The sequence below is a fragment of the Nilaparvata lugens genome, chromosome 2, assembly GCF_014356525.2.
Source record: "Nilaparvata lugens isolate BPH chromosome 2, ASM1435652v1, whole genome shotgun sequence".
Classification (NCBI taxonomy): domain Eukaryota; kingdom Metazoa; phylum Arthropoda; class Insecta; order Hemiptera; family Delphacidae; genus Nilaparvata; species Nilaparvata lugens.
In genome coordinates this window covers 93,878,904-93,904,363 of record NC_052505.1, presented here as the reverse complement: position 1 = coordinate 93,904,363, position 25,460 = coordinate 93,878,904, and the positions used below count along the sequence as shown (strand labels likewise).

The 25,460-nt window shown below is 35.1% G+C and overlaps 1 protein-coding gene across 1 annotated transcript in view; it reads right to left on the bottom strand.

Annotated features, from left to right (window-relative positions):
* The window catches only part of LOC111046791 (xaa-Pro aminopeptidase 1), a gene marked incomplete at its 5' end in the record, with an annotated part of 29,667 nt that extends 16,510 nt beyond the window's left edge, over positions 1 to 13,157 (bottom strand). The window contains 6 exon segments of the mRNA XM_039420270.1: positions 2,280 to 2,400; positions 2,735 to 2,844; positions 2,846 to 3,001; positions 4,779 to 5,000; positions 9,139 to 9,318; positions 12,942 to 13,157. Coding sequence (XP_039276204.1) covers positions 2,280 to 2,400; positions 2,735 to 2,844; positions 2,846 to 3,001; positions 4,779 to 5,000; positions 9,139 to 9,318; positions 12,942 to 13,157 — 1,005 coding nt within the window.
* Positions 13,158 to 25,460: the final 12,303 nt, after the last annotated feature.

Here is a 25,460-nt window from a genome sequence, read left to right as displayed (position 1 = left end):
CGACTAGACTTTTGATATGAAATGAATAAAAAAAGTCTTTAAGGTAGACGCACACAGATCGTCATCGGACGGACGGCACGCATTAGACGGATCGGACGAATAGATTTGATGCTCTGTTTTCAATTGAGTGCGCATACCAATACGATGCGGATAGGTATGCGCACTCCAATTGAAACAATGCATCAAATCTAATCGTCCGATCCTACCGATGCGTGCCGTCCGTCCGATGACGATCTGTGTGCGCCTACCTTTATAAGGTGGTATGGAGACTTTTAACCTTTTAAATAGCCAGAATAGGCACGGAACTGTTTATGTTGTGATAAAATGTATATACTCATTACAAATAGATAAATAAAATTAACACTTGGCACAGAGATGATGTGGATTTCTCCATATTAAAGTGAAATGAAAAGATATTGACAATATCTTTTCATTTCACTTAATAATTTATAGCTTGTAATTAACTTGACTTAGTTTCTTTTATTTCATAAAAGTTAACATGACACCTCTACCTCCACCTCAACCTCCAATTTCAATTTAATTTTTTGCCAATTAGAATATTCAAAACATATTACAAACTCTTGAATGAAAAAGACTAAGAATTGTCAAAAACCACAGATTTATTGATACTTAGAATGACCGGTTTTCGGTTATTACACTATTGTCAATCTCTGATAACAAAAGTTACAAACTCTTTATAATATGACATATCATTACCTTGAAACATAATAGTCATTACTAGGATAAATTAATATTGATATACTAGAATAATTTAGATATGTCAATTTGGGAGAGGAATAAGACACAAAGTTACCTTATTTTTCCTCTCCTATAATTTCGATAGTGTATTTCTTTTATAGATGAATAAGAAGTAAGCAATTAAAGAATAGAGAAAATAATATATAATATTTTTTAGAGGAATTTGAAAAAATACCTGTTCTTCAAACATGGACATAATCGCAAATAGCAGCAGCATCTCTTTATATGGCATTGCGCATGCCCTCTCTCGACTAGATTCTTTTCTGCTTTCATTGCTACAATGGCGATGGTGCCAACTTTCTCTTATCCACTGGAATCTGAAATGAATAAAAAGGAACATTAAAGTTTGAAACATAATCAACCATGGGACATAATATTAGACCATGAGATATTTTCTTCTATCTATATAATAAGAGAGAGTAGGTTGTGTTTGTTTGCATCAAAACATGTAACTTGTGGATTGCATACCGAAAAACGGTAATGATTCAGATCTCCAAATTTGCACATAGATTCTAAAAATATCAAACTCGTGTACCTCGAAGCCAAATTTCAATTTCCTTCTATATTTTTCAGAATTAATGTTCAATTTCTTCATGGGACATGAAATTTTATACAGAATAGCTTACATTGTTGTAAAATGTGTTTGTTTATAAGTAAGGAAGTTATAACGTTAGTACAAGACATCATATTTTGAACGCAGCCGTGGTCTAGCGGTTGAGTGTACTGAGTTATGGCGCGAGTGATCTTCTGTTCAAATACCAATTCTTCCGTTTTTTTGTTCTTAATTTTTTCCCTCGAAACGTATTATTAAAAATTATTTTTTGAAGGAAGTTGTTTTCATTACGATTGATCCTAGATTTCATCAAATAATTATTCTATGTAAAATTTTGCAACCAGCAGTACAAATGAAATGGACATAGGTTTCATGCTGCATCATTGGAATTCATAAGAAGTGCATGAATAGATCACAATAAAACTAGTACTGTAATAATTTATATTCTTCATTTAAATATATATTAGACACAAATGAGAAGTGAAACAATTTGTAGGTATTTTGTTTTGGAATGGGGAAGCAAAAGGATGCCTGATCAATTGAGGAGGATCTAATCGATATTAAAATTGATGTATAGAAAAAAATCAATATGATACTATAATTTTTTCAAGTATTATGCCTCCTTAGTTATCTATACTATTAATAATAAGAAAGAACTGCCTTATAAACGTACGGAATAGGAAAATTATGTTTGACGCATCATCACGTCTGAACTAATGGACTGATTGACTTGAATTTTGCATAAAGATTCTTTATCAACCGAGAATGGTTATAGGCCTATTTTCAATTTTCCAATATTTTATTACGTCAAGTTCTCAGTTTGTAAAGTTTTAAAATAGACCCTTGCGGAGCACGGGTTACCTGCTAGTATGCTATATTTTTCTCTATGGTGATACAAAAATTGATTATCAATTTATTCTCAAATGTTCTTGTTATAAATCATAGAACAATAAGAAAATTTACTCACACTCCTAAAAACAGCTCGGCTGACTCCTGGACTGAATTCGGATGCAGTTGGAAGCAAAACTCTCTTCCAAAGTTGTGAGAAGGTTCTCAGGTCCTCCCATATGTTCTCATAGTTCTGAACACTGTAGAGGGGCAAAAAAATATTATAAAATATGAATATAAAGATTTCTTTATTTGCATCGTCATAAATCAACATGATTAATACAAAGTATTTACATTCAAAGAAATAAAACTCAAACACAAGCATTCAAACAGTGAACAAAATACCCTTAAATTAGAAACTACTCTTTCCTATATGGGCATATTTCTATTGAAACCTTTTTTATGGCTCTCAAAATTACCCACTTCTTGCTCCTTTAAATGTACAGGAAGCTTATTATAAGCTCTTTTACCAAACTCCTTGAAGCAATTCAATGTATTTGCATAATAGCACCTATATTATTATTGAAAGTTTACTAACGCGTACACAAGCGGACTGAACAACTTTCAGTGCTAAGTTGGCGCTTGACGGCGTCGTTCAGCTTCGCAGGATTGACATACAGTTTGACCTGATCTCTTGTGATGATTGACATAGGAACGCAGCACTGGATTATAGGGAATGTCCCTGCCACGAATGTTTAGCAGCCAAGCAATCTCATCAAGAGCCGTTTATTTCAGGGCGTCGCACTCTTGCTCTCTCATTTCATTTCTCACCGCTAGAATTTTTCGCCATATGTCCTTTGCCTGAAAATCGAAGTTTGGTTTAGTCATGGAGAAGAAGTAATAAGAGTAAGTAATCTTCTGTGGTTTAGTCATGGAATAATATAGAGGAATAGCACAAGGTTACCTTATATATTCTCTCCCTATCATTTTGATAATGTACTTGTTGTAGAATAAAGAAGAAGGGACCCTTCTTCTCTAAGATATCCTTTACTCAGTGGTTTTAGTTCAGTTCCATTTCATTCAAATCTCATAACGTTTTTGGATTCATCTGATACTTGAATCCGTCTAAAAAGGCTCCATGAGCAATTTTCATCCTAAAATAATATTTAGTATTTATGTATAATACCGGTAATACATAATCATTAATTACTTCACTTGTATGGATTACTTTATTGAAATGATAAAAACAATATGAAAGCATATGAAGTAGGTCTAACCTCTTATTTAAAACATTTAAACTTTATGGAAGGCCGAATCTAGTTGTTTGAAATGTTTTGAAGTTTAAAATGTTTTGAATAAACGGGTACTTCATGTTTTTATATTGTTTTTAATACATTCATTTTATGATTATGTGTTTTGGTCTCTGTTGAATAAATAAATAATTAGTTCAATTAATAAGGTCTCACCATGACAACTATATTCTTTCTCACAGACACCATCACGACAACAGCTAAATACTACTGGCTATAAACAGTCAACAGAAACTATAGTAAGGTCCACATTATAATGGCAGTAGAGAAAGATAGGAGAAAAGCGTTACCGAGTCTCTGATTATCTGATGTAATATCAATAACTGTTCATCCTTGTTTGAAATAATCATTATATTTTATTCCCCAAGAAAAAAATATTCTACAATGATTTAATAATACATTTTTATGATTGAGATGAAATATTTTGTTAATTGATTATTATATTTCTATATTGTTAAAAACCGATCTGGCAAGATAACTAGAAAAGAATAGCGCTTTCTACTTTGTCGAATAACAGACAAGGATAGCAACATCAATGCCAATCAAATACTGCCATTATAACGTGGACCTCACTATAACTTTGAAATTAACAAATATTGAACATGAAGATGAAATATTTTGAAAATGACGCCTTGGTGTTGAAACATTTGTAAATTTTACAATAAATAAGTGATATTTTTACAACAATCCAGTGTTTTCATTATTCTTTGATTTTTTGAAGAGATCTAAATAAGATAAAGATCTAGATAAGATTTCTGCTTGAAGCATCTAAATTTGAAAATCTACTTGGTGAAAATAATTAAGGACTGACCATTTTGTGAAGTGCGAACAACTACAATAAGACTTAAACTCTTTGGACCTTATCTAAGTTTGGGAGAAGAATAGCAAAGACTTACCTTATTTTCCCCCCTATCATTCGATGATGTACTTATTTATTGTATGAATGGATAAAGAATTAAGATACAACTGTCTACAATTGCGGCAATGCGATATCTTCTTTTCCTCTATATAGTCTGATTGATTGATTGTTTGAACTCTCAGCAGCATACAACTGCGGTCATAGGATATCTAATCTGCTATATTCTTTATTGATTCATACAATAAGTACATCATCAAAAATGATAGGGAGAGAAAAAATAAGGTAACCTTGTGCTATTCCTCTCTTACCTCTTTTAACCAAATTTAGATAAGGTTACACATAGTCCGAAATAGATTAAGTCTTGTAGTTGTTCACTTCATAGAATCTTCAATATTCTCTCTATAGTTTCATTGATTGATTGATTATTAATTTGTTTGTTTGATTGGTGAATTGGTGAACACTCACCAGCATACAACTGCGGCCATGGATAGGCTTGGTGCTGGGAATAGGGCGGCCTGTCCTCAGTCCAAATTTGATCGATCAGATTATTTTTGATTTGCAGCAGAAAAATGGAATACTCTGATAGTTTTTTGTTGAGAACTTCCCATTGTGAGTTGGCCATCAGCGCCGGGTCAGCTCCTACGCGGGCGCCTATGCGCACCTCTTCGCGCAGCCAGTCTGTCAAGTTTTTCTGCAAAATCAATTCACACATTTATCCATTAATAATAAAACAAATTAAAAAATCAAGTTGAATTAAAACTGATTAAAAATTAATTACCGTAATTAAAAATTAATTGTGTGATCACATTAAATGCGTGTATGTGCAAATCAGGTAGAATCATGCATGAACTGAAAACCCAAATCTGAAAAGTACCTTTGAAACAAAATCTATACTACTTTGACCCCAAATTAAAAATCTGTTTTCTGAACATATTCAAGGACTGAAAAATTTTATGAAGTGAAGAACTATAAGACTCAACCTATTTCGGACTATGTGTAACCCTTTATAAATTTGGGAGAGAAATATCACAAGGTTACCTTATTTTGTCTCTCCCTATCATTTTGTTGATGTATTTATTGTATGAATAAATTGAATTACAACGACATTGGCAAATAATCTATCGAAATTAAAAATCAAAATAATAATAATTTATAATTGGAGACAGCATCAGTTTAAACCAATTTTGCCTTCTGCACACAAACAACATTTTGATGAAAAGAAGATAAAAAATAGAAGAATATATACAGTTGGTAATAGAAGAATAAAGATGTTTATCCCTCTACTATGTTTTCAATGTGATCCACGTTTTATTTTACTTTTATATTATCATATTAGTTTTACATAATGTTATTCATTTACAATTCTATTTTGTTTGCGTACAATACTAAAGGTCTCATTATGGGAATTGTCAAATTGTATAAATGAATGAATAAAGAAAGAATATAAGTTATATAGTTGTACGTCAGTATTTATTTTGAAGTAAATTTTATTGTGATGTGAACTTTAACTATATTATGGTCATTTCATTAGAAATTAATTTGAGATATCAGAAGAAAAATTTGGATTTTGGACTAGAGCTTGTATTTTCATTCCGCTATTCTTTGTTTCAATGCGTGAATAAATAAATAAACAATATTCAGGATGGCTAATTAAATCATTCTCATTCATTCATGAACGCTAGTTACAATACCGTAATTGAACATTAGTAATAAAACGAAATCGAAATAGTTTTCGATTCTTTATTATATATGTAGGTAGCATTACCGTACGGTACAATTTTGGAAAACAATTTTTGAGATGACGATACTATTCTGTAAGAGTTTACAATATTTGGTGTTCAGTTTTCACAGTGAATGTAAAATGTAATAATACATGTGATTATAATACATATAATACATGTGATTATAATGCTCATTTATTATTTTAAATTAAATTATTCTCATTCAGTTAGATCGCTATAGTGAGGTCCACGTTAATGGCAGTATTGATAAGCATTTCGTGTTGCTAACTTGTCTATCATTCGACAAAGCAGATGGCGTGCTTCAACAATGTAGAAATATTATACATTTACAGAACATTTACATTTATTAATCTCAATATGAAAATTTATTATTAAATCAATTTAATTTCCTGAAATTCAATTTCACCAGCTTCTAAATTACCTTCTTATAAAACTAGTAAACATTTTGAAACAAGCTAAATTCATTATGGTGATTGAGGAATCAGAATTTTGCCAAGAGAAATATCAATGAATTTTGTTAATATTGCTCCCAATTGCATTTTTACACGCGCACACTCATATAATGTCACCCACGCACGCGCGTCAATGCGTGCTACATTAATGGGTAGTCAGTCTAAATACAGCATGCACTGTCGGTTTAAAAATACCAGCATATGATTGCAGTGTCATTATTCGAAAATATTGGGTCATTTGTCTCTAAAACAAGCCTGATGCCTCCTCGAGGGTCTGCTTTTTCTCTGGCTGAGAGAGTTGACACTGTACAATTTTTGAGTGAAGAAAGATAGGAGAAAAACGTTGCCGATCCTCACTGTCTTGTCAATGCCTTCTATTATACGGTAGCTGATACAGGTTCATTGATGTAATATTAACGGTCATTCTCGTTTAAAATAATCAATTATTTTTTACTAAGCAAGAAATTATTTTTCAATGATTTCATAATGAATTTCTTAATTAAAATGAAGTATTTCATTTATTAATTATTAATTCTATATTGTTGAAAGACGATCTGGTATGGCAACAGATCAAAGCGAGAAAGAGATAGCGCTCTCCGCTTTGTTGAATGAAAGATAAAGATAGCAATATCATTGCTAATCAAACACTGCTGTCATTATAACGTGGACCTCACTATAGGACACTATTAAGATATCCCACAGCATTGCTAACCACTTTGTCGAATGATAGTGATAGACAAGGATAGCAATACCATTGCCAATCAAACACTGCCATCATAATAGAATATATATTAATTTAATGCCATTATAATAATAGTCTATTATATAACGTAGACCTCACTATATATAGACAGTAGTCGACAGTAATCTGCTTGAGTTAGCAAAAAACCGGCTCGAAATTTGGAACATAAACACCCCATACCATGGAATATCTTCTTATGCTATATTCTCTCTATGGTTTCAATCATCAGTCTCTGTTCAACGATATAAGTCTCAACGATATTGAGATAAAGAGCCATAAAGGCGGAAACACTGTAGTAGGTGTGCTAAGCAGAGTGGATAACAAAAATCGTTTCACCTTACATGACAGCTATATTCTAAGTTCAGGGAATGTGCGTGCCACACATTTCAACGATATTCATTCACTTTATCGTTCCTGGAAACTGTTTTCTCACACCATTAACCCTACGAATTCCCTAGAATGAACGAGCATTTGAAAGTTTCATTCACATGAAAAAATATGTAGGAACAAATTTGTTATGATAGAACAGAAAAATATTTTTCTCCGCTATTATAGATAGTTTCATTGTTATCTGTAGGCCTATACCATTCTGTAGTCCATACTATTCGAAGTGTGCGTTTCATTGATTATTTAAACTAACTGCAATAGTTATTGCCGGTTGCACAAAAGCTGGCAATAACTTTACAAAAAAGTTAAATTTTAATCGTGATTAATTCCACGAGAACCAATCAGAGAAGAGCCGTATTATAAAAAAGGCCTTCTCTGATTGGTTCTCGTGAAATTAAAATACGGTTAAAATTTAACTGGCTTTTACTCTATATTTCGTCTAAGCATGAATTGTTAAGCAAAATCATTGGTCAAACAGTAAAAGTTTTACAACTTGTTCCATCCATCATTTCTATTTTGTTGGCCAAGTTTCAACCTGAGCCAGGCCTCTAGAGTGCTGGTCAATCACTGTTCTGGACATGCTATTGTTTGGCATGACACCCATTTCATCACCTTGACAGTTAAAAACATTATTGCTAACTCGTTCTCCGCAACCAGATGATTTTGCAATATGACCGTATATTGGTAGCCCAGTTGGCTTTGAATTTGAATTAGATTGTCTCAATAATATAAGGCTGAATATGAAATAAATGCCAAGGACAATAACAAATTGCAGGAGACAGTGTCATTTCTATGTCTATAGTGAGGTCCACGTTATAATGGCAGTGGAGAAAGATAGGAGAACAACGTTGCCGATTCTCTGTCTTGTCAATGCCTTCATTGGCAGCTGATACCAAGGATGGTATATAGCTATACACTATTCTTGAGCTGATACACGTTTATTGATGTAATATTAACTGTTCATTCTCGTTTAAAATAATCAATTATATTTTACTAAGCAACAAATTACATTTTTCAATAATTCCATAATGAATTTTCACAATCAAGATTGAATATTTCGTCAATCAATTATATTTCTAAATTGTTGAAAAAATATCTGGCAAGAGAGGCAAGAGAGCAAAGCAAGAAAGTGATAGCGCTATCCGCTTTGTTGAATGATAGACAAGGATAGAAATACAATTGCTAATCAAACCTTGCCATTATAACGTGGACCTCACGGACTATCGGCTTGAGTTAACAGTGAAAATTAAAACAGTCTATTTTTTCTTTATGATACCATTTATAAATTGTTTTACTATTAAAAGTCCAATTGTTTTTAATAATTTGGTTTTTGGTAATTCTACATTTCATTGTAGGCTATATCATCTCTTTTTTTGTGAACGCTCAGTTAAGTTGAAAACAACTATAGTTATGAATTTGGGTTGTATCAGGTTTGTCGCAGAATAAATACGTTCAGGTTTGTCGCGGAATAGATACGTTCAGGTTTGTCGCGGAATAAATACGTACAGGTTTGTCGCCCCGGCCCATTAGCATCCAGTCACAGGAGAGTTGGTTGTCGGCCTGTGAATGGTATCTGCCATCGGTCCACAATGCAGCTTTGGTGGCCGTGATCACAGCTATCCCCGCACTGCCGCTGAAGCCCGATATGAACTGCAGCCGTTTGTCGCGGTCCGCCACATACTCGCTCTGAAACAATACAACAATAAATGGACAAAGTCTTCTTCTTCTTCTCCTTTCAAACCGAAATTGAATTTATTATTTATTTTATTTATTATGGCAGATACACAACAAATAATATACAGTTCATGAGTCTCAGATGCCTACATATACACTGTAGGTATATTTCCAAACTCTTTTCAAACGGGAATTATTAGGTTGAAGAGACTTGAGAAATTGTCAATATTCCACCTTATTTCAAGAAGAAGAGGTGGATGAAGATGAAGAGGAGGAGGAGAAGAGAAGGAAAATAAGAAGATGAGAAAGCGGAGGAAGAGGAAAAAGAAGATTGATTGATTGAGTACTTTATTCATGTAGATTACAACAATATATACTGGCTTATACACTTATATACAATAGCTATTACAATGCAGCAAAATTTAGATGAATTACATACCGTATTATAGACTAAGAAATTATTATTGAACTGTATTACTGTATTACTGTATAACTGTAAGGTTAATATGATATGAAAAAAGCAATTTGTGATAACTATAGATAATATTGTTATGCATCTACATAAATTGGCGGAGCTTTGGACATATCAATGTCCATTCTTCGGAAAGAGTATTTAAAATATCCTTCCCACTAACTCTCTACCAAGAGGAAGAGAGAGAAGAAGAAGAAGTAGGAGGAGGAGGAGCGGAAGAAAAATAAGATGAAGGAGAAGGAGGAGGAGAGGAAGAAAAGTAGGATGACGAAGAAGGAGGAGGAGAAGAAGAAGAAGAAGAAGAAGAAGAGGAGAAGAGGATGGAGAAAGTGGAGAAGAAGTAGAAAAAAAGTAAGAAGAAGGAGGAGAAGAAGGGGACAAAGAAGACGAAGGAAAAGGAGAAGAAAAAAGAGGAAGGAGAAGGTGAAGAAGAATAAAGCAAGGTGAAGAAGGAGGATAGAAGAAGAAGAGAAGAAGAAGAAGAAGAAGAAGAAGAGAAGAAGAAGAAGAAGAAGGAGGAGGAGGAGGAGGAGAGGAGAAGAAGAAGAAGAAGAAGAGGACAAAGAAGACGAAGAAGAAGGAGAAGAAGGAGAAGGAAAAAAGAGGAAGGAGAAGGTGAAGGGGAAGAATAAAAGCAAGGTGAAGAAGGAGGATAAGAAGAAGAAGAAGAAGAAGAAGAAGAAGAAGAAGAAGAAGAAGAAGAAGAAGAAGAAGATGGAGGAGGAGGAGGAGGAGGAGGAGGAGGAGGAGGAGGAGGAGGAGGAGAAGGAGGAGGAGAAGAAGCGGAAGGAGAAGAATGAAGCATTGGAATAAAGTGGAAAGAATTCAGCTACTTGCTCCGAAAAAATGAAATTCATTTTTTCCTGTGGAAGTTTTCAGAAGAGAATATTAATTACTTATAACTTTCCCTTCCCAATCAAATTTGTCTTCCATTCCATCAACATTTCAGTTGATGAAACATGATGACCATAGCGTGGCTGTATCAGTAGAGGTGGTGTGTGTATTTCTTGTCCACTTGACCTGTTAATAAAACCACTAAATTCTATACCAAGTTTTCTCCAGTGTGGTTATCATCACTAATCCAGTGAACCGGTAATCGTTCATTTTACTACTATATGCTTCTATAGTGAGGTCCACGTTATAATAGCAGTGTTTGATTAGCAATTGTATAGCTATCCTTGTCTATCATTAAACAAAGCGGATAGCGCTATCACTTTCTCGCTCTACTCTGTTGCCAAATCGTCTTTTAACAATGTATAATTAATAAATTATCAACAAATATTCATCTTAATTGTGAAAATTCATTATGGAATTATTGAAAAATATATTTGTTGCTTAGTAAAAAATAATTGATTATTTAAAACGAGAATGAACAGTTAATATAATATCAATAAACCTGTATCAGCTACCGTCTTTTGAAGGCATTGACAAGACAGAGTATCGGCATAAGTATTCTCCTATCTTTCTCCACTGCCATTATAACGTGGACCTCACTAAAAGACGATCTCTGCTCTTCCAGTAACAGACGAATAGACCATAGTGGAATAGACTAATAGTTGGGGTATTCACTTTTCAATGCTGTTACAATTACAAAATTAAAAATAGTAAAAAAGTGAAGTGTTTTGTACAAACTTGTTATTTCAATGGAAATAAATTGAATTAAATTAAAAACATTGATAAAAATAGTTATAAAATTTATCTCTAAATTCATTGTTTATTAAGTGAAGTATTTTTCAAAAACTTGTAATTTAATGTGGAAATAAATGAATTGAATGATTGTAATAATTGTCTACCTGATGCTCACACTATTAGAAATTATATTTTCGTCAAAATTGGTAAACGTTTTTACAAGAGAATTGGAAAAACCTTGTTACCTGATGTTCGTCCTCAGTGGCTACAAGAAAATTATAAAACGGTTTTCCACAAGAAACTTGGAAAACCATTTTTACCTGATGCTCGTCCTTAAGCTGGGTTTACACCAAAGTTATTAACATTAACAAAATGTTAACAAAATGTTAATAACTTAATCCTTATAGATTCTATTAGATTGACATAACTCATACATATGTGTTGATGTGTTTGTCAAGTTCCGATCAATCTAATAGAATCTATAAGGATTAAGTTATTAACATTTTGTTAATAACTTTGGTGTAAACCCAGCTTTAGTGGCTACAAGAAAATTGGAAAACAGTTTTCCACAAGAAACTTGGAAAACCAGCATTGTTACCTGATGCTCGTCCTCAGTGGCTACAAGAAAATTGGAAAACAGTTTCCACAAGAAACTTGGAAAACCATTGTTACCTGATGTTCGTCCTCAGTGGCTACAAGAAAATTGGAAAACAGTTTTCCACAAGAAACTTGGAAAACCCTTGTTACCTGATGCTCGTCCTCAGTGGCTACAAGAAAATTGTAAAACAGTTTTTCACAAGAAACTTGGGAAACCATTGTTACCTGATGCTCGTCCTCAGTGGCTACAAGAAAATTGAAAACAGTTTCCCAAAAGAAATTGGGAAACGTTTTAATAAGAGAATGGAAAAACATTGTTACAAGATGTTTGTCCTCAGTGGCTACAAGAAAATTGGAAAACAGTTTTCCACAAGAAACTTGAAAAACCATTGTACCTGATGCTCGTCCTCAGTCGCTACAAGAAAATTTTAAAACAGTTTCTTACAAGAAACTTGGGGAACCATTGTTACCTGATGTTCGTCCTTAGTATCTTAGTGGCTACAAGAAAATTGGAAAACAGTTTTCTACAAGAAACTTGGAAACCATTGTTACCTGATGTTCGTCCTCAGTGGCTACAAGAAAATTGGAAAACAGTTTTCCACAAGAAACTTGGAAAACCTTGTTACCTGATGTTCGTCCTTAGTGGCTACAAGAAAATTGGAAAACAGTTTTCCACAAGAAACTGGGAAAACCTTGTTATCCAATGCTCGTCCTCAGTGGCTACAAGAAAATTGTAAAACAGTTTTCTACAAGAAAATTGGGAAACCATTGTTACCTGATGTTCGTCCTCAGTGGCTACAAGAAAATTGGAAAACAGTTTTCCACAACAGACTTGGAAAACCATTGTTACCTGATGTTCACCTTGTTACTGCTCGTCGTCAGTGGCTACAAGAAAGTTAGAAATTTTTTTATCAGAAAATTGGATAAACCTTGTTACCTGATGTTCGTCCCCAGTGGCAACGAGGTAAGCGTCTATGATAGGACCCTGAATGACGTTCTGCTTCTTCATTTCGTTTCGCAAACTGTCGAGGCGCGCCCGCGAGGCGAATCTGTCGGCCGGTTGAGGAAGGTCGGCCGATGGGGGGCACAGGCGACGCTCCCCGACGGCTGACGGCGTCTCCTGACCCCTGCATATGCCCCCCAATGCTGCAAATTAAACAAAATGTATTGCATTACAAAAAAAATTCAAGATACATGAGATCAATTGGAGAAAGTATTTTTCCAGGTCAAGGACAAAGCACAGCTTGTAGGTCTAAAAGTGAACAAAGAAAAAAGTTAATTATTGCTAAACAAAATCCAAATTAAATGCCGTAAATCACCCTGAAGACTTCTGCGGTACTGCAAATATTGACAACGGGGTTAACAGCTAGATGGAAATTCGAAGAGAGCTACTATCCAAAAATTATTTGCCAGCCCGAGAATCGAACCCGGTACCTCCTAATACGAGCATACCAGCAATACAAGCATACCAGTCAGGTATGCTTGCCCTTAAAATATAAAAATAGATTGACTGGTCGCTATGGCTTCCTATAAAATGAGCACTGCTATCCAGAGATTGTCAGTTCGGTGTTAAGGGCAAGCGTGAGATCCACGTTATAATGGTAGTGGAGAAAGATGGGAGAACAACGTTGCCGATCCTCTATCTTGTCAATGTCTTCTATATAGACGGTAGCTGATTTATTAACAGATTTATTGATGTAATATCAATGTTCATTCTCGTTTCAAATAATCATTATATTCTATTAAGCAAGAAATTATATTTTTCTATAATTATATAATGAATTTTCATATTAAAATGGAATATTTCGTTAATTAATTATTTACTATTTATTTCTTTATCTATTTAGCGTATGGCAGATATACAACACATATAAAGCTCATGAGTCTCAAATGTCTACATATACACTGTATTTTTCAATTTCTTCAAGATGTTGTGTAGTTTTTTGTCAGGAGAACATAAGTTTGTCTGACCGCCATTATAATGTGTTACACAATATATTTAATTAATTATGAATTCTACATTGTTAAAAGACGATCTGGCAACAGAACAGAGCAAGAAAGAGATAGCGCTATCCGCTTTGTTGAATTTTAGACAAGGATAGCAATACCTTTGCTAATCAAGAACGTGGACCTCACTATAGCAATTATATTTTCGCCACACTGCACAGAAAGCAGCTGTTTTCCAGTCCTACATAGATCTGAAAGACATGTTTGCAGACGACTCTCGTCTGACTTCAGAACAGGTTTCTTTCCGGCTTAGGCCGGAAAGAGTACCCTTCCAGCCGCTAACATGGAACTAAGAAAGGTGATCAACAGCTGATCAAAAAACTTTTCATTATTTGTGTTCATTATTTAATGATTAAAACATTTATAATAATAACATCTTATTGTCATTTGAAAGAATAAAAAAGTATAAACTTAACCTCCCACAATTGAACATAATATTTTAGGTTATTTAGACAAATCAGAATAAAAAATAAAAATACTTGGACAATTTCCTGATATTCAGATTTGCTAGAGCTATGACCTTCCACTTCTGCTTTCGGAAGTGCTTAGTAAACAATTATTATCATATATATATATATTGTTTATTTTCTGTGTGGCGAAAAATAGCGTTCGCACCATGGGAAAAAATGTTTTTTCGCCACACTGCACAGAAAGCAGCTGTTTTCCAGTCCCTACATAGATCTGAAAGGCATTGTTTGCAGACGGCTCTCGTCTGATGTCAGAACAGGTTTCTTTCCGGCCTAGGCCTCGGACTTGAAAACCGATTTCGAGCCGGAAAAGTCTCATTTTCGGCCCTAGGTGCGGAATATACTATATTTGTTTTATAACGTGGACTTCACTATGTAAAGGCCCATTTCGATACAACTACTTCAGACTGACATAATATTTCCTTACTTCATAGAGAGAAGTTGAAATTGAGAAACTTGAACGGAATATCGTTTTCAAATTCTAAAACGTTCCATACAAGTTACCCTACTTCCTATAAGGTCTTGCCCTTCAAACTTCTTGAGACTTCTGTATAGAAACCATTATTAAACTTGACACTCAACAGTTTATCATGTTCATCAGAACTCTGACGAGGGGGAAAATGAGGTTCAGTAAACTTTTCATGAGTGTTCTCATTTTTTGTTCTTCCTATGAAGGGAGTCATGCGAGCATAAAGCCTCACGTCTTATCAACCTTTTCAATTACTATCGCGATCATGATACTAGTGTAGGCTTTATCACCGCTGCGCACGAAGTTACAATTGCTGAAAAAATTAAAAAGAAAACGCACATATGTTTAAAACGCATATTTACGTTTGGACAAGTTAGTTTACTTCTATCAGAGACAATAATCCAGGTATCTTTAAACGGTATCTTCACTCTATGCTTTTATTCTGAAGAAAAAAGTGAGAACATGATTCTAATAGTTGAGGTTCCACGAGATCAAGATGGAATGATTGAATATCATAGGCCCGGTTGCACAAAAGCTGGTTAAATTTTAATTATTATTAATTTCACGAGAACCAATCAGAAAAGGCTTTCTCGAGGAGAAGGCTTTTCTGATTGGTTCTCGTAAAGTTAATCACTGTTGAAATTTAACCGGCTTTTGTGCAACAGGCACATAGTTCTACATTTCACCATAGAGCATAGAGAAAGCATAAATGAGACCTTTATGAACATACATAGTTTGTCTCTGATCATCTATAATCTATATATATAAAAGCGAAATGGCACTCACTGACTGACTGACTGACTGACTGACTGACTCACTCACTCACTCGCAGAACTAAAAATCTACCGGACCAAAAACGTTCAATTTGGTAGGTATGTTCAGTTGGCCCTTTAGAGGCGCACTAAGAAATCAAGGCAATATTTTAACTCTAAGGGTGGTTTTTAAGGGTTAAAGTTCGTCTTTTAGCATGTATATTCTTCTTATTCTCTTAATTATAATTAAAACATGTCCATACCATATGTTAATATGAAACTATAATCTAGAGAGAGTACCTCTTCGAAAAAGTTGTTAACTGGTAACTAAATTAATAATTTGTTAGGTTGGCATTAAGTTAAGTGACTTTGTTAGGTTGGCACCAAGTTGAAGATTGAAATGCATTTATCGCGGAAAAATTGATTGGCACTGCTACTACAGAGCTATTCCTGGGAATATTATATTACTAGCCGTCAGGCTCGCTTCGCTCGCCATATCCGTTTAGCCAGACGTTCAGTCTGGACCCCGACTGGATCGTCCTAACATATGATAAAATGCTGAAATGAAAAATGCAGACGTGCGAAGCGAGCCTGCCGATCTCTTCCTTGGACGATCCAGTCGGGGTCCAGCAGGAGGCGGAGCCCCCTGGCTAGACAGATATGGCGAGCAAAGCGAGCCTGACGGCTAGTCTATAATAATACTGGAAAGAATTGCTTATAGACGTACGGGATAGGAAATCCACGAACCAGGTCTGAACTACTCAACTAATTAACTAACTAAAAAACTTTGAGTTTTTGCATTATAGATTCTCAATTTACCGAGGACTCTTGTATAGGCCAATTTTCTTCAAGATTTCAATAAGAGCCTTGCAGAGCACAGGTTACTTTCTAATAGGCTAAGTGATAAGAAGTAATGCAATAATCAACCAACCACGAATTATCACTTTAAAGAATAGTCTTGTAACGAGAATTTCTATAAATATTATTTTTCGCTCCATGACTGAACAACCGCGTGTTTCTAGACCGATTTAAAATTATTCGAATTAAATACTGTGAAATCGGCTAGGCACAATTGATTAGCAGATTAGATTCAGTGGTTAATTGTACCCCGTTTCAGTTAACGCATAGAAAGGACTTTCTTGACGTTCATGATTGTTGCAAGAGTGCTACTTTACTGAAGCTATATGCAGTTGTTGAAGTAATTATGATATTCGGTTAGTGAAATCTTTATAGTAGGCCTAAGAGGCTCATATTCTGTAACTAGAATATTCAGTGTCATTACTTGAAAGGAGAAACAGGATAATTGAAGGTGAAACGCCAATTTTTGTAGCGAACATACCCTCAATTGAACTAGATTGGAGTTTTATTGTGAGCTATTTCCTCTTTATACCCAATTGATTCTTAAAATCTGAAGAACTATTAGACTCCTGCTTTCCTCCATGAGACTAAAGTTTCTCTACTCCATTCAGACTAGTTTAGAAAGACACAAATTTCTTCAATACTAGACTCTTTTACTTTCCTTGCCCTATTACCATAGGTAAGGAAAGTTGCTTTCCGAAAAAAATTAGGTACCAATTCTCTAAATTCTATCGTTTCAAGGTCCCGAGTCAAAAAAGTGGTTTTTGGGTATTGGTCTGTGTGTGGTGTGTGTGTGTGTGTGGTGTGTGTGTGTGTGTTGTGTGTGTGTGTGTGTGTGTGTGTGGTGTTGTGTGTGTGGTGTGTGTGTGTGTGGTGTGTGTGTGTGTTGTGTGTGTGTGTGTGTGTGGTGTGTGTGTGTTGTGTGTGGTGTGTGTGTGGTGTGTGTGTGTGGTGTGTGTGTGTGTGTGGTGTGTGTATGTGTGTGTGTGTGTATGAGTGTATGTGCGTCTGTGTACACGAATCTCCTCTCCCAACTAACTGAATCACTTGAATTTGGAACGTAAGGTCCTTACAATATAAGGTCCGACACGAACAATTTCGATCAATGTGATTTAAGATGGCGGCTAAAATGGCGAACGACTCCAACGATTTTGATTGAAGTTATACCTAAAATAGTCATCGATAAGCTCTATCAACTGCCACAAGTCCCATATCTGTTAGAATTTCAGGAGCTCCGCCCATTTATGCAAAGTTTGATCTTAGATTCTCAATTATCAGGCTTCAGATACAATTTAAACAAAAAAATTTCGAGTGGAAAAGATTCAGCATGAGAATCTCTACAACTATGTTCAGTAATATTTTCACCTAAAATTGAAAATAAGCTCGAAATGTGATTATCCAATTGCAAACTGTTGGCAAACTGTTGATTTATTAAATGATTCACTATGAAGAGATAGCACACCTCGTGTGTCTTTAGCGTTATTGTCCTGTCCCAGCTGGCTCAAATCTTTGAATAGAAGACTGAGATACGCGGGAACACTAGCGTCAGGTGATCAATTTTCATAACGCAAGGAAAGTTGTGTGAGTGCGCCGCACCAGATTTTTTCCATACATTTGGGAAGGCAGAATGCATTTAAGCATAAATGTGAGCCTATAATGAGGTCCACGTTATAATGGCAGTATTTGATTGCACCAATAACTATCGAAGGTGAGTGTAGATTGAGGAAATCTCTTATTACAGTAACAGTATGCCGTACTCTGAAATCTAGAGTAGGTCATAGATCAAGATATACATAGATCTATTAAGAGCCATAGATCTAGGAAGATCATAGATCTAGGAAGTGCCGCGTGTTGAAATAGTGCATTAAGACAGGTCCGTTGAAATGGATCGTTTGTCGGAGATGTTTATGGGTCAGGTCAACTGAACAAACGAGCAATCGGGAAGTTAGCAATCTGCAAGTTTGAGGATAAGTAGCTTCGGAAGAAGAAATGAGAAACAAGAAAAACTATGAGGAGGAGGAGGAGAATAAGTAGCTTGGGAAGAAGAAATGAGGAACTAGAAAATGAGGAGGAGGAGGAGGAGAATGAGAAACAAGAAAAATGAGGAGCAAGAGGAGGTGAAGGAGTAGAATAAGGAACTTGTTAAGGAGGAATAAGGAACAAGGAAAATAAGGAGGTGAAGGCGGAAAAGGGGGAGATTGAGGAGGAGTAGGAAAATAAGGAACTTGGGAAGGAGGAATGAGAAACAAGGAAATGAGGGGGAGGGTGAGGAGAAGGACAAAAAGAATAAGAAACTTGGGAAAAAGGAATGAGGACTTGAAAAATAGATGGGGACAAAGAGGAGGAGGAGAAGGCGGTGGAAAAATGGGAAACTTGGGAAGAGGAATGAGAAACAATGTAAATGAGAAGAAGGAGGAGGAAGAGTAGGAGGAGGAGCAGGAGGAGAATAATAAACTTGGGAAGAAGGTATAAGAAACTAGAAAAATCAAGAGAAGACGTTGACGAAGAGGAGGAGGAAAGGAGAAGGAGTAGGAAAATAAGAAACTTGTGAAGGAGGAATAAGGACTGGAAAAATGAGAAGACGTGGAAGAAGAGAGGGAGGAAGATGCTAAAAGGAAGTGGAAACTAGAAAAGAAATAGAAATAGGTGGAAGAAGAGATACCAATAACAAGGAGAAGGGTATGGAATAGGAGTGAGTTGGAGGAGAAGGTAGAGGAGAAGGAGAATAAGAAGAAGAAAAAGAAGGGTAAGAATGAAGAATGAGAGGAAGAGGAGTAGGATAAAGAATACGCAGAAGAAAAGAAATAAGTTAAATTTTGTAATAGTATCTGCCCCTTTGGTTAGAGGAGATGGAGAAGAAGACGTGGACGAAGAGGAGGAAGAGGATGAGGAGTAGGATGAACAGGAGGAAGAGGAGGAGGAGGGAGGAGGAGGAGGAGGAGGAAGATAACGAAGACGTAGAAAAAAAGAAAGGAGATAAGTTTGAAACAGCATCTGCCTCCTGGTTAGAGGAGATGAGAAGAAGACGTGGAAGAAGATGATGATGGAGAGGTGGGAGAGGGAGAGGAGAAAGAGGAGGTGGTGGTGGAGGAGGTGGAGGAGTAGAAGGAAGAGGAGGAGGAGGAATAGGAGGAGGATAACAGAGACGTAGAAGACAAGAAGGAAGATAAGTTTTGTGTTTTGTTTTCCACCTGCCCCTGGTTGTACACTAATTGCCCCTCAGGTTAGCGGGGCACGCCCTTCCTGATACATTTGCGTTGGGCGTCGGCCCTTCGATATCTTCGATTTCGGACAATCATATTTTACCGACTGCCATTTCTTTCGTTTCTGAAAACAAGCGCAGATCGTAAAGTGGAATCAGGAGGAAGTCGTTGAGGGGACTTCGGCGTCCATTAACCGAATTACATTTCCTTCAGTCGATCTCTGCCAATAATCGGCCAAGAAGCTATCATTCTCCCACTATCTGGCCTGAGTACTGAGTAGCCGTTGTCCTTATATTTCCAATTATTATTGCTTGAACCAGCCTGTATCAAAATACAGGATTATATTTTAGTACAGATGGAAATTGATGAGTAATTATTGCAATTATTCAAATGCTAACCAATAAATAATTATTATTAAACGAAGCTCTAAAGTTGAATGCTGTAAACTACCCCGAATACTTCTGCTACTGCAAATATTGACAACAGGGTTAACTAGATGGAAATTCGATGAGAGCTACTATCCAAATATTATTTGCCAGCCCGGGAATCGAACCCGGTACCTCCTAATTGCTAGTCAGGTATGCTCACCCTTACACCAAACTGACAATCTGACTGATAGCAGCGCTCGTTTTAACTTTTTGACTCATTTTAGTATTCAACTTGAGATTTTCGTATAATACGGTACCAATTATTTATTGGTTAGCATTTATTCATAGATGAAGGATAAGTAAGTACTATATTATTCTAGACAAGTACTATATTATTCTTGTCTCTGATTTATTTGAATGAATTAAATTTCTCATCAATTCCTATCTGTATACTGGCTGGCTGCTGTAGCCTAGAGTGACGTCCACGTTTTAATGGCATTGGAGAGAGATAGGAGAAGAATATTGCCGATCCTTTGTCTTGTCAATACCTTCTATAGATGGTATACCTGATTCAGGTTTATTGATGTAATATTAATTGTTCATTCTCGTTTAAAATAATCAATTATATTCTATTAAGCAAGACATAATATTTTTCAATAATTGCATAATGAATTTTAATAATTAAGATAAAATAATTTGTTAAATAATTATTAATTCTCATGTTAAAAGACAATCTGGCAACAGAGCAAAGCGAGAATTTCTATCCAGAAATTGTCAGTTTGGTGTAAGGGTGAGCATACCTGACTGGCAATTAGGAGTTACCGGGTTCGATTCTCGGGCTGGCAAATAGTTTTTGGATAATATCCCTCATCGAACTTCCATCTAGCTGCTAACCCTGTGTCGATATTTCAGTCCTGTTTTCGGTTTTTAATGTAATTCGTGAAACGGAAATCCAGTTTTAATAAAAATGCATATATTTTATGTACAAGAACATAAATAATATTTTACTACCCATTTCTTAGTTACGGAAAGTTATTAAAGAATATTCCAAACATTTCCACCCATTGAGGATGCACACGCTTTAACTCAAGCCGATAGTCCAAGTAGCTATTTATCGTATAGCTATGTGAATCTGGTCTCTCATACTGTGCCTTCTTACACTCTCACCCCAACAACAAACAGTAGTCAACAAAAAATCGGCTTAAAATTAGTAACATAAACGACCTGCACCATGGGATATCTTCTCATGCTATCTCTTCTCTATGATTGAACCTGAAGAATCTAATCGATTGATTGATGATTGAGTACTTTATTTATGTAGATTACAATATACTGGCTTATACACTTATATACAATAGCTTACAATACAGCAAAATTATAGATGAATTTACATAATATAGACTAAGAAATAATATTGAACTGTATATGATATGAAAAAGTGATTTGTAATATAATAACTATAGATATTATATTGTTATGCATCTACATAAATTGGCGGAGATTTGGACATATCAATGTCCATTCTTCGGAAAGAATATTAAAAATATCCTCCCCACTAACTCTCTACCAAAGATGGACTACAGAGAAGTGTAAAATGATCCATCCAATATTTGAAGTGAAATACATTTTCAAAATATATGCAACCAGTTGAACAGACAACGATTGAAATCCTAAATCAACAATAATTTTGATTCAAACCTGTATTTGCCGAAGGATAGAGAGAATGCAATAGTGCACAAATATATAACTAAGCCATAATTATTACAGTTGTCCTAGAAATAGTATAATTTTAGATAGATATTGTTATAAATTTTTATTATTACATTGTTCACAAAAGTCATATAAAGTCATCTTTAATGAAATAAAGGAATGAATTGGCTTATACACGTAGGGGATAGAAAATACACGAATGAACTATCTTCACGTCTGAACTACTGGATTGATTAACTTAAAGTTTTGCATAGAGATTCTTAATTGAAATTATACCATAGATTAATATGGTATAGAAATTTGGGGAGGCACTTTTGACACTCACTTCAATAGGATATTTGTTTTGCAAAAGCTTATAATCAGGGCCATCAAGAGAGGAGTAAGGCAGGGTTGTAGTTTGTCACCGCTTTTGTTCAATATCTATGTAGAAAGGCTGTCAATAAATGTAAGAAATATGTTCAGGAATCAAGGTCAATGGATAAGAGTGCAAATGCTCCGCTTTGCAGACGATATTGCATAGTGGCACAAGATAAAGGTATCTAGAGAGAGCATTGAAAACCTTGCATGACATTCTCAAAATGAATTTACATGGAGATAAATAAGGCTAAGACAGAAGTGATGATCTGCTCCAAGAATCCTGATTTTGAATAGTAAAGAAAGAGAATAACGCCCTCAAACAAGTAAAAAAATTTAAATACTTAGGTAGCATTATTTCAGAGGATGGAAAGACAAAGAAGACATAAGCGCCGTATAAGAGAAGCCAAGGCCATTTTTATCAATAAACGGAAGTGCTTTTCCCAAAGTCTGAATTTGGATTTGAGAAAGAGACTTATAAAGAAGAGTTGTATCTGGAGTATTGCACTATATGGCTCAGAGACATGTACTATCGGTAAGGCGGAAGAAAAGGCAATTATGCATTGAAGTATGGTGTTGAGGCGAATGCTGAAAATAAATGGACCGATAGAATAACAAATGAAGAAGTATTTCAAAGGGCTGAAGAGACACAAAAAACTCTATTGAAATCTCTTAGGGACAGACGGCATTCTTGGATAGGACATATTATAAGACACAGCGAGTTCACGCTAACAATACTGGAAGGTGCAATCAGTGGACAACGGGCTCGTGGAAGACCCCGGCTACAATATTTGAAGCAGATAACCCGGGATCTTGGGGTCCAGAGCTATACCCAACTAAAACAGCTGGCTCTGGACAGACAAAGATGGAAAGCTGCCAACCAATCGGACGATTGAAGCAGAAGAAGAAGATAATCAGGGCAGCCCTTGGAAGACCTACATTGTATCCCAGCAGGAATTAATTTTTTTTATTGAGTTTGGAGTACCAACAATACGGCAAGTGTTTGTCAAGAGCATAATTTTCCATATCAATAAAAATAGAGAAAGCCTTACGTTTAATGCGAACCCACACAATTTACGCCCAACAGTGAACAACTTATATAATAGATCATTTTTTAGATTGACAGTCAATAAACTCAGCTTCAGTATTTCATGGAATTTTTGCAAATAGAATCCCATATCAGTTATTACCAGTCCTTTCTCAAAAAAACTGAAAATGAAATTGATAAATGGGTGAGAGCAAACATCTATTCCAATATTACTTGATTGCTTTTTTTGTTGTCAATGTTCTTTCTATTCTTATATTATCTTCATTCTATTTCTGTTAATTTTGTTTAATAGCAACTTAACTTTTTCAACTTGTACTCTTTTGTTCTTGTACATGTACATAATATTATATAATTACTTTAATTGAACTCACTACTGGCGCTCAAGTGTTACTTTCTATTATTATTTTAAATAGTTCCCTAATTTTTATGTATGTATTTTAGTTAAGTGCAGTAGGATATATCTATTTTTTGTAAAGCTTTTTTGTATTTTGTTTTGGCAAAACAAATAAATTCAATTCAATTCAAATTCAATTTACCGAGGATGGTTATAGGCCTGTTTCCAGTTCTTTTAAATTTCAGTATGTCAAGTTTTTAATTAGACACTTGCGGAGCATGGGTTACCTGCTAGTTTGAAATATTTATAACATTTTCAATCACCTATCCTATCGAATTCTTATCGGCTGCTTCCAGTGTTGATAAACAACAAAAATGAAGATATTCATCAAAAATAAATAATGATCGGTGGTTTTTATTATGCACATATGTCACTTATACCTATATCACACCGTCACACATATGAACCCTTCAGCTTGCACGCACTGACTTCCAAAAAATAGTGACTAATAGGTAGTGGGGTAAAAGTAATCCAATGTCAAAATCGCGTGATCTCAATAGAGCTAGACGCACGTCACGTGACTATACTGAAGAAACGCTTTTCTTTCACTTATTCGTGTCTTCATCCAATATTTTTCTCAACTTTGAAATTCTTTATTCGAATTTCAACCACCCTCCATTCAGACGACGATGGAAATAAAATCATCAACACAATTTTGCACTTGCACCAGTAAGTGAGGTCCACGTTATAATGGCAGTGTTTGATTGAAATTGGTGTTGCTATCCTTGTTTATCATTCGACAAGAAGGTAGCGCTATTCTGTTCTAGCTCTGCAAGGTTGCCAGATCGGTTTTCAACAATTTAGAAACATCATGAATCACCAGAACTTAATCTTAATTTTGAGCACTCATTACTCATTCATTGGAAAAATATTTTCTTGACGAATAAAATATAATATGATTAAATTGAGTTAATATTGATTTTTTAAACAAGAATGAACAGATAATATTACACCGGTAGTGTGGCAACACAGAGACTCGGCAACGCTGTTCTCCTATCCTTCTTCACTGCCATTATAACGTGGACCTCACTATGGTGGCTTGTTCTTGCAATTAACTTCTGCAGTTTACTGCAGGACGTTAAATAAAATTTTAATAGTTGACAAGCTCATCCAAGGTTATATCATATTATTCTTCCCCCAGGTATTCATTTCACTCAGATTATGTATTTATTTCATTTTCTATTCACCAAAAATATTTACAATTCAATATACAAGATTAAGTCACGGAATAGACCCAAAACAGCTTTTATAATAAAATACAGATCAGATTGAATTTATTGTGTGATGAATTAAAGCGTTGAAGAGCTAGAAAAGGATAGCGCTATCTGCTTTGTTGAATGATAGACAAGGATAGCAACACCAATTTCAATAAAATGTTGACGCGGACCTCACTAACTCCAGCTATTTGCTAAAACAATGTATCCACTTCATTACAAAAAAATAAAGCAGCTGATTCAAAATAGTTGACTAGTGGTTCTGTGAACAGTAGACCTCGCGCTCAGTAAGTTACATTGACCTGTTGTTATGTTTTCTCAAAAATTAATAAATAGTTTATCAATGTAAAATGTCTAGAAAAAATCCTAAATAAACATAGTGCTTTCTTTCCTATCGTACCGTGACGTGTCGTCCCGGAATGTGAGTGTGAGCGCTGTTATCAGGTCTGGCTGCAACTGTCTACAACGTTGATGGAAAATACATTTTCAAGATGTTCGATGTTTTTGAACGGGTTGTATTATAGTCCACTAGGCAGCTGATTAAGGATGAATAATTTTCTAAAGTCTGGTTTTTACGGTAATATTGGCGTTCAAAGGAGACTCCTTTTCCTT